This window comes from Orbicella faveolata, unplaced genomic scaffold (genome assembly GCF_042242905.1).
Source record: "Orbicella faveolata isolate gen_17 unplaced genomic scaffold, um_ofav_v1 contig_12, whole genome shotgun sequence".
Classification (NCBI taxonomy): Eukaryota; Metazoa; Cnidaria; class Anthozoa; order Scleractinia; family Merulinidae; genus Orbicella; species Orbicella faveolata.
In genome coordinates, this window is record NW_028301539.1 from 13,649,851 (window position 1) to 13,670,000 (window position 20,150).

The following is a 20,150-nucleotide window of genomic DNA, read 5'->3' on the forward strand; positions in this document are numbered from 1 at the left end:
TGTGGAAATACAACAAGCAGATCACATCTGTGAGAAGATAAATCATGTAAAAAACTTTACAGAACTGGGCATGCCTCTTTCACTGCCATATTGGCAGGAGGCAAAGGATTTGTAATTCATCATGAAAGTTTAGGTCCCTAGACTCCCTAGACCTAGACTCCCTAGACCTCCCAAAGCATTCAATGTTCCATAATATAACACTACAACACAAGGAAGGCAACTTCCCGGAAAGGCATTCCAATCTAGGCCAAATGGTGCCTGTTTTATGAACCTCGATTTGGTGTAGAAATTTTTATAGAGCTCTAGGACTACGCTTTTGACACCAGTCTCCTCCTACGTGTTGGAAAGAAACAGTAGCTCCTACTTCATAGCTTTTACCGTAGTTGTGTATTGTTACTATGGTTACCTGTCTATTTCATAACACTTGATTTCAATTTGTAGCATATTCCTTCCATATATCTCATATATATATTTAGTGTTATTAAAGTGTTATTACAGTTTACAGTGTTTTAATTGTTTTCAATTTAAAATTCTGTATTTAGTTTACCCTCAACCAATTACGCTCTATGCTCTATGGTTCTATATACAGACATAGAGGTTCACAGTTATTGTACCAAATATTAAAGCGCATGGGGAATGTTTAGTGTTGTTATGGTTTACAGTATTTTAATAATCTTTTTAATGTACAATTCTGTATTGAGTTTACCCTCTACGCTCTACGCTATATGTTCTACCATCTACATTCTACTCTCTATGTTCTACCAGCTACTCTCTTCGATCAGCGCTCTATGCTCTACAATCTACCCTCTAAGTCCATCTACACACTACTCTCAAAGTTCTACAAGCTACTCGCTTTACAATCTGCGATCTGCCATCTGCCATCTACCCTCTCAGCCCAGCTGCACTCTACTCTCTATGTTCTAACAGCTACTCTCTGTGATTTACGCTCTATGCTCTATGATCTACCCTCTAAGCCCATTTGCTTGAAAGGTTATCACAGTTTTTTCATTTTTTTCATTTTTTTTAACCGAGACTAGTAAGCAGCACAAAGGAAGACTTCTTGTAGTTTTAAGCTATTTCATTTATTTCTGACGCACTTCTTCTCTATCTGAGAATTCTTCAGGGAATGACGTAAGTGTGCCTAAGTTTAACTTCCCGTGGAAGTGAATAACTGCTGAAACATGCTGTAAACGGATGTTACAAGAAACACCTTAATGCACATGTTATTGTGTGCTGTTATATTTTGGGGGCCATACGATTAGTGCCAACTGTATGGTCCCCAAAATATCAAGATATATTAAAAAAAGAAAAAAAGAAAATTAAAAGAAGATTAAAAAATTAAAACATAAAAAAAGACATTTTTTTGTTTGGAAGGGCCCCAAAGAAATCCTATTGGAGTTTCTTAGTTGTCTCTATAGCAAGAATGATCGTATCAAACTTATGTATTATGTTATTGACGAAAGTAGTATTTTGTGAAGGTGAATTAATCAACATGACATGAGCGTGGGACAAAGAAAAATTCTGAGTCCCCAACAGGAATCAAACCCATGACCTCCCGAACACCGGGCAGGCAGTCAGGAGTCATGGGTTCGATTCCTGTCGGAGACTCAGAATTTTTCTTTGTCCCACGCTCGTGTCACGTTGATTAATTCACCTTCACATTTCATTACCAAGCTTAATATTCACCATCTTTATTAATTTATCAAAGTAGTATTTTGTTTCTCCATTTATTTCTTTACTAAGATGCTTTACTTCTTTACAAAGATGTTAATTTTAGCACTCTGCAGTTTTCTACCTATCAAAAGCCACTAAATAGATATCTGTACATTCCCTTTGAGCTGTTTCATCCCGAGAGCAACAAGAGGGCCTTTATTAAAGGCAAGTTTATGTGCTATACTAGAAATAGCTCCACGTTTAAAGCCTTTAGTGAAACGCAAGAAATTCATAAGTGCCTCTGGCTTCGCAGTTACCCAGTTGGGTTTTTACTTCCTTTATTCAGTGATTAAATACAGTAACAGAACTAAATGGCTTTCGCTAAAATGTGAATTGCGCAATAGTAAAATGGTAGTCTTTAAATCTACATTTAATTGTAGTCATGCTAACTGAAGTGAAGGACATTTTGTTATAGTGTATTCAAAAAGTGTGAATACTTAACCCTTTGGTGACGAAAACCCTGAATATTGTGCCATGTGGCAGGATGACGTATTTCCTATCAAAACAATGCTCTTTTAACGTTACCTAATCATTTTTTACACTAAAAATAAACTATGAATGTAGCCAATCAAAAAGAGTCCATTGTGGAATTCATAGATCTCATTGGCTAGTCGAAATTCACTTTTTGTGTATGCGGCGTGACAAGCAAGGTCCTATTCAAAATGGCATCTTCGAGCAAGCGTCCACGCGTGACTTTCACGGCTGAAGAAGCAGCTGAAATTTGTGCCCGAGATGGCAGTGATGCTGAAAGTGATATTGAAAGTAACACTGGTGGAATTTAGAGTGGAGAAGAGTTTGATTTAGACCAAGAACTCGAAGGAAATCGTGCTTCAGAGAGGGAATGGAGGTAAGCGATTGTGTAAACAACATGATGAAATATGACTGCATTGGATTTTAGCCTTTACTTAGCCCGAATTTTGCACTTTTCCTGTCATCTTTTTGTGAAACATGAAACTACAAGTCTTAAGTAAACTAAAATGATGGAAATAGAAGCTTTCTGGGCCCGATTTATTCATTTCTTACCACAATTTTGAGTGCCATACAATCAGGTGATTTTTTCGCGCAATGCGTAACTTGAGCCTCCAAACATGTGTTCGCGAGAAGAAAGACAGAAAGAAATATCATGGTTATTTTGTTATTCGTTTGCATTTTCTAGTGTCCAAAGAATTTGCAAATAACATTTTCTTTCTCTCAGAACCCTTTTCTGATGAAATTTTATGGAACTGACGTATAATATTCCTGCTACTTGTTTCATTTGTATGTGGACATAACCTTGGAATGTTGTCGGGAATGTTCCATGAATAGCGGAAAAATCTTGGGCTTGATCAAGTTATTTATTGTAATTCTGTTTTTTACTTCACTGTTAGTAGTGTACAAACAACGCTATATGTATTTTATCGAGCCCTAAAGAGTAAACATAATAAGGTTTTGAATGAAGAAGCTTTTTGTTTGATTTATTTATCATCAGTAATAATCTCTCCAGTTTGTGACCTTTGATCAAAGGACAACATTGTGAGATCTAAAGAGCCAATTTTAGCTCTCCTGATTTGTTTTTTTTGGTGCAAAATTTGCTTATTAGCTGCTGAACCTTTCATTTTATGTTAGTGTTACAGTTTTGTCCCTTCCAAATTCTAAAAAAACTCATTTCACGTATATGTTTTTTTTCCAGTGAACACGAATCAGATATCGAAGCTATGATTTCTGATAGTGACTCTAGTGAGCAGTCAGAAGATGAGGTAAGTGACGCTGATGCGTCCACAGAGGAACAAGAAAGACCACCAGGAAGAGGTAGGAGACTACCCCAGCAGAGGCCAGCAAGGGGTAGGGGTAGGGGTAGGGGTAGGGGTAGGGGAAGGGGTAGGGGAAGGGGTGATCCTCCCTCTGCACCTGCAGCTCCACCTGCACCTGCAAGTAGAAGTTACGAGGATCCTGATACACCAAATCAGATTCCCCCATTTACCCCAAGGAGACCACCTGGATTGCATCTGAATATGCCAGTGCTAAGAGGTGCAATGACAAGGGCTGTAGATTTTTTCAGGCTTTTCTTTACAGCAGAGCTTCTAAGAACTATCTCTACCCATACAAATAGCTATAGGTCGACGAAATATTCGCGAAATGTCATGGCTACTATTGTTCTTACCCAGAGCGAATTTTCAGACTGCATTACGAAAAGTCGTTCTGCCTGTAGCGAATTTTCAAGCGAAGTTTCAACGAACGTAGCGAATTTTCGTTTTAGCTTTGTTAAAGTTCAAACGATATTTCGTTAATTGTTTTTCTTCCCTGAATTCTCTCAGGACTTTAACGGCTCCTACGCTATTCAGTGGACATGGCAACCATGTTTGTATATAGTTGAATTTTAAAGTTCGCATTGTTAGTTTATCCTCAGCAATCATGGTATCAACTTATACGTGTAAGCGAATCCAATCTCTTCACAAACAAAATCTTCATCCAGTTGAGATATTCAAAACGTTAAAGGGAGAAGATCTAGCAGTTAGTTATCAGAGTGCGGCAAGAATTATAAACAAGCTAAAACTTACCGGTTCCATGAACAACCTGCCAAGATCAGGTCGGTCTAGAAAGGTAAACCCTGAAGCCAAAGCGTTCATTGAAGAACAGATGAGAAGAAACGACGAAGCAACCAGCCGAGAAATCCAGAAGAAGCTTGCCGAGCGTGGGTTACTAGTTCATGCGTCAACCGTCCGATGATCCCACAAAGAACAAGGTTGGACTCTGCAACAAACAAGATACTGCCAACTGATCAGAGAAGCCAACAAAGTCAAGAGACTGGAGTTTGCCCAGCATGTTCTACACTCTGGAGATACATTCAATAATGTCATCTTCTCTGACGAATGCTCCATCTCTCTTCAGCAGTTTTGATGCACGTGTTATCGAAAGGTCGATGAACCAGCAAAGAGAAAGCCAAAACCTAAACACCCGCTTACGGTTCATGTCTGGGCTGGCATCAGCAGGAGTGGCGCCACAAAAATCTGTATTTTCGAGGGAATAATGCAGGCCGATCTGTACTGCAACATTCTTGAGGACACTCTGATTCCATTCATCAACAAGACTTTCCCAAACCATCGTTTTATGCTGGACAATGATCCCAAACACACCTCGAGACGTGCCCAGGTCTTTTTTGATGAGCATGGCATCAACTGGTGGCAGACCCCTCCTGAAAGCTCGGACCTCAATCCAATTGAGGACGTTTGGCATGAACTGAAGTTGTACCTTGAGTCAAGAGTCAAGCCCCGAACGAAGACAGAACTCATTGCCGGCATTAAAAAGTTTTGGAACAAAAGAATGGATAGAGCCAAGTGCGGGCGTTACATCGATCATGTCCTTCAGAAGGCTGTTCCAGCTGTTGTTGTGGAGCGTGGCGGTGCAACCAAGTATTGAAAGTGTTTAATAAGCTTTCAGAACAAAAACAGCTCCTTTAGGAGCCACCAAATCTGAGAAAAGTCAATGGCCAATAAAAGACTACTTCTTTTGGATCAGGACTTTGATTTTCATGGAAAATTCTCTCCCCTATTCCCACTCCCCACCCCTTTTGTTATCCTAGCTGCTTACTTCTCACTCAGAAGTAAGAATAGTAACAAAAATCAGCTGTTTACATAAGCACGGATGAAACTTCAGGTAATTTAAAGACTTGGAACCATTTCTTCGCATGAAGGTAAACTCGGTTCCAAATGAGGCCAGACATTCAAAGAAAACATTTGTTTTTATGCAACTGGTCGAAATCGGCGATGAACCCATTCTGCCTCAGACCACAAACTGAACTAGAACCTTTTGGGCAAACTGTTTCAGCATCTCGTTTGTTTATTAAAACTAAGAATTAAATATTAAGGAGCGTATTCCTTGTGTTTTGTCACATAGAAGTAAAATTGATTCAAACTGCAGCGAGACATTCGATCAGTACCGTGATCTTCACGGCTTATAGAATGAAAAGCAACAATTTTGGGCAATTTGCACTGAACGAACATTTTGCATGCAAGAAACCAAGATAAAACCAGTTCTTTACATGTATTTGCCACTGCCAACAGTATTAAGCAAATGTTAGCCAAAACGCGGTCTGTTCTGATCAAGTGAAATTAAAAAATGTTGAGACATATTCCCATTGTTGTTTACATTATCGTAATTGCAAGCGGCTTTGTGTAAACATTGTGGTAACGCTACAACATGATGTTACATCAGAAATCAAAAGGAACATCGCAAATCATTTGAAAAACCCTCATCATTCATCTGAAGAAAAAAGAACGAGGCCATAGAAAATAAATTCAAAACTAACAGAATTCTGTCTGGACTTTTGAAAAGGATGTCATGTGTAAATTATTGAGCCACAATCTGTGTTATGAACATTAACTACTGCCGCGCTCGTGCGTAAACTGAATAATTAATGACTCTCCTTGCTTAACATGTCGTCTATATTTTGTTTCGTTGTGGCGAATTTCCATTGAAATTTCTTTCCTTTGAAATATCGTTATATCAAATTTTCATTTTCCTTCTCGTATTTTCATCAAATTTTCATTTGAGTATGCATCGGTTCGGTCAAAATTTCGAACGAAAATTTGTGAGAACAAAGAACGTAAATCGATGAATTTCGCTCTCATTACTTTTGCACAATACTGTATCTGATGTAGTGATGAAGAAATGGAACAGAAATGATGTTGTTTTACTAAAAATGCAAATTTTTATCAATGAACAAGAACTAATTTAATTATCAGATGGTCACGAAATACCACTTTCTTTTTGTTGCTACCTTTGTTGTTAACAATAAAACAATTCAAAATTAACACACAACGATATTGATGGCTGACAAGCATTTCAACAAAAAGTATTGAAGATAAACAACGCTACTTGGCCGATATGAATGAGTCTCCTCAAAGACTGATTAAATTAATTTGCGCTTTCATTAGGTGCCACAGCGCCTGCGGCAATATTTGAACACTTTCCTGGTTTCTTTTGTTACAAATTTACAATTTGCAGAGTATTAAAGCCACTAACTTGGGAACTTTTTAGTCTCTCTTACAGACACAATCAAGGCAAGAAATAAACAAGCTGCTAAGGAGAAGAAATACATTTGAACCCTGACAAGCACACTATTGTAGATTGAAAACAGCAGATGATATTTGTTGAACCGACCTGTGTGTAATTCTAAAAGCTACACAGCCACATATAAAATACCGCATGGAAAGATAGTGTATAACACTAACGATGCTAGAACGCATGTGTCTTATATGTTTAGTTCTACCATAAGGAAAACCACTCAACATTTGTGCGTGATTCCGCATGCAATGTATCCTCCACCTAATATAGAAGCCATGAACGCTAACTAATCTATGCATGCGTTTAGAGCAAATTAGTTTTGTTCGAAAGACAATGGTACCACAAGGAGAGCAAGGGGTTACCTGAAACAAATATATAGCTTTGCAATGTTCATACCGAACTGATGGCGATGAAACATGTTTTATGTAGAGTACACATGTACCTTTCCCACCCCACTCTCGCCACTTCCTTGCCTCTAGACTAATTAATTAATAGAAATTAATTAATTAAACAAACATTAAAGTTTACACCTTAGTGCCTTGCAACTTAGCACATAGCGCCATAGTGCCTTAGCGGCAGGCAGCTCCCATAACCATCCCAATAGTGCACTCTGTACTAAAAAGGTACAAAATTTTATTTGTCACATTCTTTGGCCCCAAAGTATATTTGCTGAGCAAGTCATTCGCTTACAAAGCCTTATATCATACTGTAGTACATGTACATGGGAATAACTAAAGACAGATATTAAATACTTGCCATTCTACAACGAGATATGCTTCATCAGTTACAACAGCTCTCATATTGCATCTCACATCTTCACAATCCAATAACTTCCTTGATTTCCCAACAAATGCCTCAGGGTGTCCATAAATTACTGGATACTTCAATTATCTTTAATTTCAAACTTGTTCAATGACTCGGTATTCCAAACCATTAGACAGCTGACCTGCAAATAGTTTTGCTACATGGTCTGATCTCGCATTTAAAGGTGAAACAGCAAAAATAAACAATTCAGTTGATCCATGCCAGGAGTCAAAAACAAGGGGTAATAACTGAAAAATCAATGGCTTGCCAAAGCAGGTAAAAAATTAGTGTCTTTCTTTAAAACAACAATGTTCCTTATCACCTCTTCCTGTTCTACACTGACAGCAACATTCTCTAAATTGATACCATTTAAGGTCTGAAACAAAGATTCCTCAAATCCTGCCTCGATGGCCGCCATTGTCAATCCCACACAGTATGTAGAAACATCATGACTGCATACATGAAGACCAAAAGTCCTAGAACCTAGGAGTTGGAAATCCTATGTCTCCAGAGCCCTTCAATTCTTGTGCAAAGGCCCCGCCGGCTCAGAGAAGCAAAATGGGATGTGGGGACAAGAATGGCTGCCATAGCGACCGTTCGTGACCAGGAATCATCCACTATGAATGAAAGACTAATGAAGAATTCAAGCTACGAATTAGTGGTTCCATGGCAGATATACCATGATCAAGAAAACCAGTAAAGCTGTATACAGATGCAAAAGCATTTATAGATTAGCAGATGTGCCAAAACAGCGAGATAAAAAGCCGCTAGATCCAGAAGAAGTTCGCAAAATGTGGAATTACTGTGAGTTCGTCCGCCATGCGAAGGTCTTGCCACCAGCAAGGCAAACTCATAACAAATTCTGGAAATGAATCATGGTTGCACTACTGTGAAGGAGGTCTTCCAGAATTGTTTTTCCCTGTAAGTTTTAGAGTCCCAAAGAATACTACATAGGCAACGAAAATGGAGCAGAGTGCACCCAGTATTTTTATAACAAATAACCACAAGGGGGCTGGGATTGAATAAATAGCAGCTGAATGGTTTTGTGAGCATTCAAATTGACAACATTCTAGTTTTCTATGAAAGTAAAGAACCTAAAAACTGTTATGTTCAAAGGAGGCTTCGATAACCCTTGTTTATGAAGTTTAGGCTGTATTGGTGAACAGTATATATTGCTGCCACTTTGCTAAAACACGGGAATCGTCGAATGAAACGCATGGTGTATCCAGCTCAAGAAAGGTGTGTTTTGATTGAATGTTTCTCACAAGTTGTTTGTGGCCGCTTGCTTTAGCAGCTTAACACCCAGAACTGGAAATGTTTTTGTTCTGTTTGTGGAAAAAACTGAGCTTGCTGTCTTCATAATATGGTAAGAATCCAAATTCATCCTCTGCATATGAAACTGAACTCCTGAGAACGAACCTGCTCGAAAACCTTTCGCAAATTTTAGGCATGTGACTGTATGTTTTCCTTTTATACGGCGATCGATGACTGCACACCATGTTCTCCGGCATGAATTTATAAACAATACATGAATCCAAATTTATCTTGTGTAAGTTACACGGCACTTTTTTCATCAGTACATGAATCAGTTGCAAACAGTTGCAAAAATTGCATGAACGCTGGCGAACTGCAGTTAAGTGCCTTGCAAAATTTTGTGTATAGGCTGGTGAATTATCAGTACTGCTTGCAAATTTTCGTTCATTTATCAAAAATTCAAAGAAATATCACCCTTTGTTATAGGGAATTATTGCTTGACAGGCCGCAAAATTTCAATTGAACTTTCAAGCAAACTTTCATCGAAAAATCACAGGAACAAAGAATGAAATTCGTGCATTTCGCTTGCATTACTGTTGCACAATACTGAATAGATTGGGCAAATAAATAAACAGCATGCAATGCATGCAGTCTGCAAGTGATGACGTGTACATGCTATTTCTAAAATTGTTCCAAGAAAATTGGAACATAGACAGACAGGCTGATGGTTAAACTTAATTAAAAGTAAAAGTAAGGTACAACCTGTGTGGGAAGTGGCTGTATTGTAAGTAGTTTTGCATAGTTGGGTTTTGAGAGTCCAAGTGATCACTCACATTGCAAGCTTACTTGTTCCCTTTGTTCAATTGTTCCTCTTTGAACTGAATAATGCAATTCACCTTTCTCCCTTTTGTTTACTTTTCGAAATGACCGGCAGTGAGACTTAAAAATATTTATGAAATAAAACAATGTAAAAGAATATTGTGATAGATGTCCCCAAGAGAAATCCAGTGGTGGATCCAGACTTTCACCAATATAGTCTATTTCAGTTCACAGAAACAAACTTTAGTTCAGATATTTCAGTGCTCATACACTGCTCTGACAGTGCTCATTCAATTGAATTCATCTCAAGACAGCAAAAAGTCCGGGCTAAACAGCATTCACCAATACGTAAATTTAATGTTGACCTATTGCGTGTGCAACTTGCTTGTAGATCTAAAGTTGTATGTATAGACGATGTGTTCTTATTATCAGCTTGCCAGTGCGCGCAAATTTATCCGATATTGTATGAAGCACAATCCACAATAAAAATCCTCCTTTAAACGCTGAAATTAAAGACAGTCCATGAATCCTACAAACTGCAAAAGACAGCCACGAAGGATAAGTTCCTAGTTCCCCAAAACCAAACTCTTTCGGTTGATCCTAGAAGCTGCAAAGAAATGAATAACCTTGCATCTCTTTGGATAAAGTGCAACATGTTGTTTAAAGTACATCAACAACATATGCAAACTTGAAAACAACAAACAGTATTTTCATTGTTTCTCTCTGAAATTAACACCTTATCTTGAAATGACAGACATTTGGCAACGCTAATTACCTCACCGGAAATTAATTTGTTGTTTTAACCTTATACCTGTTTTTAATGAACCTTCCTACTGATTTACCACTGACAAAACCATTATCTATTGTTTAATCACCACCACTCTTCCGTCGAGAGAAAATTTAAAATACCACATTTGTAAAACTATACAAAAAACTAAAAGCTGCAAATGAATTGTAACTTGAATTCATTATCACTACTGTAAACCTTCAGTTTTATTACAAGAATAACCTGTTTTCCATTGTGAATGTTTCTCAGCTGAAAATCCTGTGGTTAAATCACGTCTTCTAGACTCTTCTGGTTGTTTTTCACAAGTCAAACCTAATTTGTGCTCTTATCATGCATGACAGTTATAAGCTGTTTTCATAACAGCAAAAGGATTAGTTCTTCAGCAAATTACTTTTTTTAAAGTTGAAAGATACATTGTATTACCTCCAGGTAAAATGTAAACAATGGCATAAACAAGAACTTCCCTCTTACACGACTTGAGTATTCTTTGGCTTTCATGTAAATGTTGTGTAACCCAACCGCTGCACTGTATTGCATTACACAGACCATAATCTAAGCTACATTAACCAGTTCTGATAAAGACAAAACCTTTTGGCTAGCTCACCTTTTCATAACACTATTCTCCATTGCTTTCTGCTACCTCAACAGCTTTCACAGCCATTTTCTTCAATGCTCTTCTTCAATTCTAGTTCAATTTCACCACTATTTCAGCCCACAGATATGTTTAGTTCAGCCCTGAACAACACTCACCAATACATAAATTTAATGTAGACCCTTGGCCTATCGCATGCCCCACACACAAGTTTAGTTCAGATATCTCAGTGCTCATACAATGCTCATACAGTGCTTATTTACTACCTCCCAGAGTGTATTTCCCTTCCACAGAGGGATGAATCATGCACGACATAGGTGCAACGGACATAAGCGTGACAAAACTATGTGAAATCACTATCCAAAGGAATGCAAGCACACCAGCATAAAGCGATGACGTCACACAATACGTCATCGCTTAAAAAGGATATGAGAATTTTGTTTTAGTGGGACTTTAATGCTGTTTCTGATACTGTTACATACCAAGTTACAGATGGGTCGAACTGAGGTTGTTCCCAAGCGGATGTCACACAACTTTGAAAGTGCCTGATTCCAAATAGAGCATATCATAGGATTAGCAATTTAAAAATAAAATAATATACTAAGACTAGCAACAAACCTCTCTTTACTGTGTTTTTTAAAAAAAGAGTCCATATCATAGGGTAATGAGTTGTCCTTGACATGTGACATCTGCATGGAGTACAGACTAAGCTAGATTGGAAAATGTGTCGGACAAATGAACGGAAATATTGGATGTAGCCTGCATGTTATTACCAACCCAATCAGGAGGAGTAGCAATACTCAAAGTTACTACATGTATGTGATAGACATTAAATGAGAGTGAATCACTTGTCTTTAAGCCACTTACCCAGTCACACTAGCAATGCAAGCACAGGTGCAAGTGTAAATGCAAGTACATTTTAAAAGATTTTTGTCTTGTAAAAATATGAACACTGACACAACCACAAGGAAAAGAGTTTCACAAGTTCCAACTTTTTTTTGCCTGATTTAAGATGGAGGCTGAAACAAGTGTTTAATAGCCCGTGCTCATACCTAATTCCATTTTTTTCAAAAAGCATGACCCATAGACACGATCATAGCACAAGCAGTAGGAAAGGAAAAAAATTGCTCTGTGTGTTTGTGTGCTTGTGGCAATCCTGTTTTCATGGTTGAATATTAAAGGGCTCTTCTACAAGTACAGTACTCGTGCTTATGCTTTCACTTGTGCTTTTGTCACCACTGAAAACCAGGCCTCATGCTTGAGAACAGACAAATGCAGATTAGATATTAATTTACACAGTTAACAAGTTTTTTATAAAGGCTGATGACTTCTCAAAACAGCAAAACTGTAATAATAGAACATAAAGAACAGAAAAACCTGCACTCACATGTAGTTAAGTGCATATAATAATTTAAACTTACTAGTAGAGGAGCTTTATACCCATCAGTTGCCAGATTACACTGTTGCATTTCTTGACTCAGACCCACCAGGACTGGCTTGAAAACCTACAAATTTACAATAATTTATTAATTAACCCACTGACATCTGGAGCTTTTTGACAAAATTGCATTTTTAGACAGTTTTGGCATTTTCTGGTTAGTTATGAGCTAAATTATGTTCAAACTACGTATACTCAAAACAGCATTTGCAACATGAAAATATTGCCAAGTTCTTTCCAGCTAGCATTATATGTATTGACATTTTTACTTAGCAAGTGCACAAATCAAAATTGAGTGACCTATCTCTTTAAGCTTTTGAGGTTTTTGTGACTTTTGGCTTTTCTCTTTTTCTTATCTTTTTGCTGCAGTTGTTGGCCTCCTGGTGGACTTGCTTTCAGGTTGAGAATTCCTGAGCAAGTATTATGGAGACTGAACATTCTTAACACAGAGCAGCCCAGTGTTGTTGAGCAAACCTTTCCTCCATTTTTCACTCAAATTTCTAAGCATTTTGAAGCATATTTCAACCTCCTTTGACTCAATCACCCTGATTTGGATAGCTACAGAAAGACATTTCCCTCCTGTGGTACTTGAGAATAAGTGATGCCTAATATGGTCAAGGGTAATCATGTCAGAAGTGGAACAAAGGTCAATGCTCATCTCACCAGTTACCGACGGCAGAGGAGTAAATGGGATAAAATGTCTAAAGCTTTGTTACTAACATGGGAAACCGAGTACTGATGTTCACCTTGTGATGAACTATTGGACAGAATTATCAAACCTCAAATTTCATGATTAATTTTTAATTATATTAACTGTTGTTTTTTCTAGTAAATGTTAAACAAAACATCCATTAAAAAGCAAGTAGAGAGAAAAGTAAAAGGAAACAACAAATTAAAAGAAGGAATACAGGGCAAAGAGTCACTCAATTTACAAGATTGATTGTTGGTTCATTGGCACAAGGTACCTTGAGGCCTTAGCTTTTAGTTCAGATTTCTGTCAACACCTTTCCAGTTTTCTTTGTTTCAATAAAGCTCTCTCAACAGACTAGAGACTGCATTTGGATAGGTAGCAACAATGGTTTAAAAGAGAAACTAGCAAAAACCACACTAGGTAATATTTACTGCAGGTAGAGACTTTTGGAAAACTGGTATTTCAAGCATCAGCCCTTCATTGAAGCGGAGTCCAATTCTGAAACATAACCTCTCCATTTCCAATTTACTGTGATCCAGTGGTTAAGTTACATTTATCAATTCATAGTTGAAGGTGACCTATAAGGCCTTCACTTAGATTTCCCAATGAGCACAACAACAAATTCTCTTTTAAATTAAAACTGATTTGTAACTAGGTGGTTCTATGATAAATATAAAAAGGTTACAATGGTTGAAAAAAGCTACAGGTGTACTACAAATCTTTAAAAACCCAACGTTTCGGCTATTAACATAAGCCTTCTTCAGGGGTAATAAATAAATTTTATTTTCCAGCAAATGAAAGCATTTCTGAAATACATACATAGTAATAACGGGCGCCCCTTTACAATTTATATCTATAAAGAAGGCTTTTGCTGTCCGGTCCAAGCCATACTAGATTTTGTTTCCACACGAGAATCATTCAATGGTCCTCTTTTTTCACTGGTCGGATGGGGCACCCATTACTAGATCCTTTTTTGTGGAACAACTTAATCTTGATCCTGCTTTGTACAAATCACAGTTGCCGAATAGGCGCAGCGACTTGGGCCATTGCCAAAGGTTTTTCAGACTCAGATTCACCAGTCGGGCTAATGGAAATCTAATGCAATTTTAAAGTATATTGGTGTACCCAGTCTTTCAACCCACCTAGGCTATTTCTAATTCTGGACCACACGCAGGTGCTGTGGCCATTCATAAGTTCAACACTTAAGCACTGGTCTCTTTGGGTCAACAGTCTTTGGGTGGGGCAGGCCTCCATTCTGGAGGCTTGTGGCCTTTCACCTTTGCAAGAGCTTAATAATTCGTTCATAATGTATTTCATGTTAGTTTTAATCAATAAATTGGCCATTCTGCGTGGCCAAAATTTATCACAACAACGTCTTGTCTGGTTTTGATTTCTTACAGCACTCTAGCAAACAAAGCTCAACTGTTGACCTAAAAAATTGACATAGGTACAGCTTTATAGTTATAATTTTGGAAACAAGGGAAGAAGACATTAAAAAATGTAATGAAGTGACCTTGAACACCTTGAGACTCTGGGTCAAGAACAACAATATGAAGAGGATTGCAAGGTTAAAGCTGTCTTTTTTTCCATAGTTGGACCTTTTATTTTGAAAAGGCTCACATACAATACATAGTTACCATTAAACTACTTGCAATACAATACTTAAAATAAATTTATCTATAATGTGTTAATTATAATAAACTACTTACTACTTTTTTTGCGACATAAACATTACGCTACATACAACACTTACGGGTAACTACTGTGCTAATAATACTATATAATTACAGCTGGTTTCTACAGGATATATTCTATTCAATTTACCTAATTGCTAAGACGAAAATTTTGCGAGGTTTTTTTTTTGGATTGCAAGAAATAGAGGACAAATTGAACTAAGCAAAGCCTTTTATTTTCAACATAAAATTTAGTTTGCGGACAAAAACATCCCTATTACATGCATGTTGGTTGATTTTCTGGAAATGAAAGTAGAATTGGGCATAGAGGAGGCAGAAATTTAGTCTTTTTATTTTATTATCGTTATCAGTAGCTGTTCCAAAGAGTATTTCTTTTGAGTTAAATGTTAAAACTAAACATTAAACCAGCATAGCACTTTCCGGAGAAAGTTGACTGCAATATGACAACCTAAGAAGGAGTGAAGTAAAGAGTCGTCATCCCCGCAGTAATGACAACTCTTGTTGTCTTCAATTCTGTATAAATGTAATTCTTTCTTTGTGGTGACAATACGATGAGCACGTTTGTAAAAAAATTCTTTTAATTTATTTTGGTTACTGATTGACTATCCGCTTAAAAGTTGTGCTCCAAGAGAGAGTGAACTGTGGAAGGTCGCATTGCCACTTGCTAGGGCCAGTTGCGCAAGGTTCCTTCCTGTTCAAAAAAGCCAATAGTAATCTTTTACATGTTAGTTTAGATAGGTCGATCAACAGCGACAGTGACATGTGAAAAGTGGAATTCCCTGGAGTAAAAATTGAATTGGTGCCAAAAGAGTCCCTCGCCTTTCCAGCAGTCATTTAGGGATAGCCAAAAGAATTTGAAAATAGGTGAGAAGATTGGACTTAACTGAAAATTTGCGACAGAAATCTGCAAAATTCAAGTACATTCTACTGGAATCGAGACTGTCACAAATTGAGTAGACTCCTTGGTCAAACCAATCCTGATACAACACAGTTTTACCACCTATTTGTATTTCTTTGTTGTTAAAAAGGATTAACTCCTGGTCTCTGTTCATGTCATGGATACTCTTCAGTTCCAAAAAAAACTCAGAATTTGCTTGTAGAAGGATGGCATGTCGATCGACTTAAGGAAATTTTCATCAAAGTTACAGTGAAGCAAGAAGTAGAAGACCCAAATTTCTTAAAGAAAGAACTTGGGATGACTTTGCAATTTTCTGTCCCCCGGCTGTCACTTTTTAGGAACCTTTGAATCCATACCAAACGTAAAGCCTTTCAACATGTGTTACACGCAGACCACTTCTTTCATAATCTTGATATAGAACTTCCCTTTTAATTTTGTCCTGCTTTTCCTTCCAAATAAATTTAAAAATTGAAGATTGAATTTTTGCAATGTAATTCTTGTGAATGTCTAGCACGGCAGCAGAGTGAACGATTTGTGAAATCCCTAGAGACTCAGCGATTAAACAGTGCCTGAAGTTCGAAAGTTGGCGCGATCTCAAGGTACCCAGCTTTGCATTAAGGTTTTCAATTTTTTGGTTGACATTTTTTCTCTCATTTCCTGCCTTATTGAAAGAGATATGAATCCCCAAGACTTTAAGCGGTTCTTTCGTCCATATGAAGTTGAGAGGTCTTTCGGTACGCTGTTTCCATGGACCTAGCCAAAGAGCTTTGGTTTGGGATTCCTTGAGTTTTAGGCCAGATAAAATCCCAGACCCGTTTAGTGCGACCAAGGTGTTTTGGACCGATATTAGGTTACTGCAAGTGAGAGAGGTGTCATTCGCAAATTCGCTAATTTTAAGTTCCTTATGAAAGATAAAAATGCTGCAAATCGAGTTATCTTGCTGTATTTTAGTCGCAAGTATCTCCACAGATAAAATAAACAGATAGGGTGATAGTGGACAACCTTGCCTTACTCCTCGAGGCAACTTGAGCTGCCTAGTAGTGAAACCATTATTAATAACGGAACTCTCTGCATTACAGTAGAAAGTTTCTATCCAACGCTTAATAGAAACACCAAAGTTGAAAATTGAATGGACTTGTTGAATCATTGACCACTCGATTGTGTCAAAGGCTTTGCGAAAGTCAAGCTGGAGGAGAATGCCTGGTATATTTTCCAGTTCTGTCTGTTTTAAGAGGTCACATAGTAGACATATCTTCTGACCAATAAATCTGTCTTTCATAAAGCCTGTTTGGTCAGTATGTATTAGCTGCAGAAGTACCTTTTTGTGTCTAGTGTGAAGCACAGACACTATGAGAAAACGCTAAAATCCTCTGGTAAGTGCTTCATATATGGCAAATTATTACGTCATACGCATAAAGTTTCACTGAGGTTTCTCCTACGTGACACATTACATGAAGCATTCTTTACTGGGTACCAGGAGGGTAATATCATCGATAATCACTCGTAATCTCTTCGTGACCTGAAATAAACAACCAATGACAGTCGGAACCAATCGAATGTGTATTAGTAGAGACGACAATTGCGCCATCACCATGTGCTTTCCACGACAACTCCCAACACCTGCAAGAAAACTGATTACGATTTGCTTTTGTTGCAAAAAGTGGAGCTGGTCCGACAGGTTAAAGAGAGAGTAGTGATACATGTGTGATACGAGTTGTCCTATCGGTAAGTTACCTTTTAGTTTCTTACTTTGTGATGAATTTCCTAAGACGTATTTTCTCAGCATGTCACAGCTTTCGAAGTATATGTCAATCCGGCCGAATGAAAGGTTTCAAAAGGTGCTTCAAAGTTGAAGATCAAGGTACTTGGCGCCGAGAGAATCTCCATGCTGCAATTTTGCGACCGTATGTGAAGAGGATACAGATTAAGCTTTATGAGCCCCATTTGGGGAAAGAAAAGCCCGCTATGGGAAATATTGAGCCCCTTTTGGGGATAACAAAGCCTGCTGAGGGATTAAATAAGCCCTGTCAGGGAAATGTAAACGGCAGAAAATCTTTCGCCGCTGAAGGATTTAATGCGAAAATACCTTTCATTAGCCTAACATATACAAAAGCTGTGGCAATTTCCTTCCGACAAAGTCTTGTTAAATATCACCCAAGGGTCGTTTTTACTGAATCTTTCCATGCGATGGTTAGCACTGATGAGGTGGTGTGCTCGCCATGTGAGAGAGTATTTGATAGACAGTGCAAAGTACAGCAAAAACGTCATAGAGACCAAGAGCCGTCAAGATTACTGATAAAAAAGATTATGAGCTCCATGAAAAAGAGAAAAGCTAGACGCAAGCTGAAGCGCATTTTCAGGAAATCTACTCCTAAATCTTCAAGTTTGTACAAGTTAGCGACTGACTATAAGTTATGGTATGTAACATATGCACACAGATGCGACTGTTTTTTTTTACCAACTTTGCAAATCCTAAAAGATGGGCAGCAAACAAGTTGTTACAAAATAGTAAACAAGCAAGTATGCATTGTTTAGTTGAGCACAAAACACTGAAATCATGTAGCTGTACCAAAAGATATTGTGTATTGAAAATGAAGCTTTTGATGTTCGGTGATATCGAGTTAAATCCAGGCCCTGAGCAAAATGTCTGTGATCAAACTGCGTTGTCAGTAAGTTCCACCTTATTGTTAAACTATCGATTACATCAGCTGGGATTGAGACCTCTTGATGTTGATGGTGCAGGTGACTGTTTTTTTAGAGCTGTGTCACATCAGTTGTATGGTGATTCAAGTCATCACCTGCACATAAGAGAAGTTGGTGTTCAATACCTCAGGGATAACCCTGAAAGTTTTATTGAAAGCAATACAGAGCATTCATGGAATGATTATTTAAGTAATATGTCAATGCAAGGTACATGGTGTGATGCACTAATTGTTCAAGCAGTTGCAGAGTCTCAACATGTAAATATTTATATCATAGAATCCCATGAAAATTTTGCTGAGGTCACTTTGGTAGAGCCCAATCACTTATCACAACAGCCACCCGCAACATTATATTTAGGTCATGTAAATGAAGTACATTATGTATCAACAGTGCCATATAGCTCTGACTTAGAAAATCAGCATAGTAATAATCATTTGAAGTTAATAGAACAAAATGTTCTTTCTGAACAACCACATGTTAACATGAGTCGAAAAAGGAAACGTGGTCCTTGCATGAGGAAATTTAGGTTAACTACTGAGACCAGTCAAAATAAGTCAAAAACTCCTGAGCAGAAACAAAAATGGAATGCTTACATGAAGCTTTACAAGAAAAAAAGGTCTGACAAAAAGAATCCAGGTTTTGAATGTGAAAATGAAGTACGAAGTTCTGACACTGTAGAGAATCTAACCACTGGATGTCAGAGTGAAATATGTGAAGAAGCCACCACTAAAGAAACAACGAAGGGAAACAGAAAGAATCCAAGTTTTGAATGTGAAAATGAAATACAAAGTTCTGGCACTGTAGACAATCCAACCACTGGATGTCAGGGTGAAATATGCGAACAAGCAACCACAAAAGAAACAAAGAAGGGAAATGGAAAAAATATGGATGATGTAATAAAAAGGTTTCACAACATTGTGTCCCAGGGCCCATTATATATCTGTAGCTGTTGTGACCAGCTGTGGTATAAACACAGTGTTTCCACTGCTGACAAAATAAGAAAATCAAATCCTACTGCTGCAAACTATCTACGTAACAGAAAAAGTACAAATAATAAAGAGTGGTTGTGTAGAACATGCCAAAATTACTTAGTAAAGAACAAAGTTCCACCAGTTGCTCTTGTGAACGGAATGCAGTTTCCAGTAAAACCAGACTTTTTTGACCTGAATGAATTAGAATGTAGACTTTTAGCTCCAAGACTTGCATTTCAAAAATTAATGTAAGCTCCAAGGGGAAGACAGTTCAAAATACATGGAAATGTTGTAAATGTACCAGCGGAAGTATCTAATACTGTTAATATATTACCAAGGTTACCCAGTGAAACTGGTACAATTAAAGTCAATTTAAAAAGAAAATTACAATACAAAAGGTCAGCTTTGTCTCTCAATGTAAGACCACATAAAGTTGTCCAAGCAGCAAATTGGCTTATTAGAAATAGCAGCCTGTACAGAGAGGAAGGAATAACACTTAATCAAGACTGGGGAGTTCAATGTAGTGCAAGCTGTTTATTAGATGAGAATAACAATGAAAATGAAAATCAACAGTCACAAGATATTGATAACAGCAGTTGTAATAACCAGACTGATATCAGTTGTAATGAAGTTGTTGATAGTGAGGATCAGTGGAGTGAGGATGAGGCAGAAATTCCTGCTGGAGTTACTGACACCATGTTGACCAACTCAGATTTTGTTGAGCACAGTGAGAGTCAACATAT

At 37.7% G+C, this 20,150-nt stretch overlaps 3 protein-coding genes across 5 annotated transcripts in view; 2 read left to right on the forward strand and 1 right to left on the reverse strand.

The window, feature by feature from the left end:
* LOC110057937 (ubiquitin conjugation factor E4 B-like) overlaps positions 1-20,150 on the reverse strand; it is a 320,893-nt gene that overhangs the window by 196,201 nt on the left and 104,542 nt on the right. For all 3 annotated transcript variants that reach the window (XM_089283777.1, XM_089283778.1, XM_089283776.1), the window contains exons 8-9: positions 12,434-12,517; positions 11,495-11,557 (exon numbers count right to left, since the gene is read on the reverse strand). In XM_089283777.1, coding sequence (XP_089139903.1) covers positions 11,495-11,557; positions 12,434-12,517 — 147 coding nt within the window. The remainder of the gene's footprint in view (positions 1-11,494; positions 11,558-12,433; positions 12,518-20,150) is intronic.
* On the forward strand, positions 18,133-19,911 carry LOC149116764 (uncharacterized). The gene has a single exon (XM_089283798.1). The coding sequence runs from the start codon at positions 18,148-18,150 to the stop codon at positions 19,657-19,659; it is 1,512 nt and encodes a 503-aa protein (XP_089139924.1). The 5' UTR covers positions 18,133-18,147; the 3' UTR covers positions 19,660-19,911.
* LOC149116765 (uncharacterized) overlaps positions 20,125-20,150 on the forward strand; it is a 4,917-nt gene continuing 4,891 nt past the window's right edge. The window contains exon 1 of the mRNA XM_089283796.1: positions 20,125-20,150. This exon is cut by the window's right edge and continues 4,891 nt beyond it. The gene's annotated coding sequence lies outside the window, so the exon portion shown is untranslated.

Excerpts from the sequence above, each read along its gene's own strand:
- LOC149116764 (XM_089283798.1), top strand. The coding sequence starts at position 18,148 with ATGGTATGTAACATATGCACACAGATGCGACTGTTTTTTTTTACCAAC.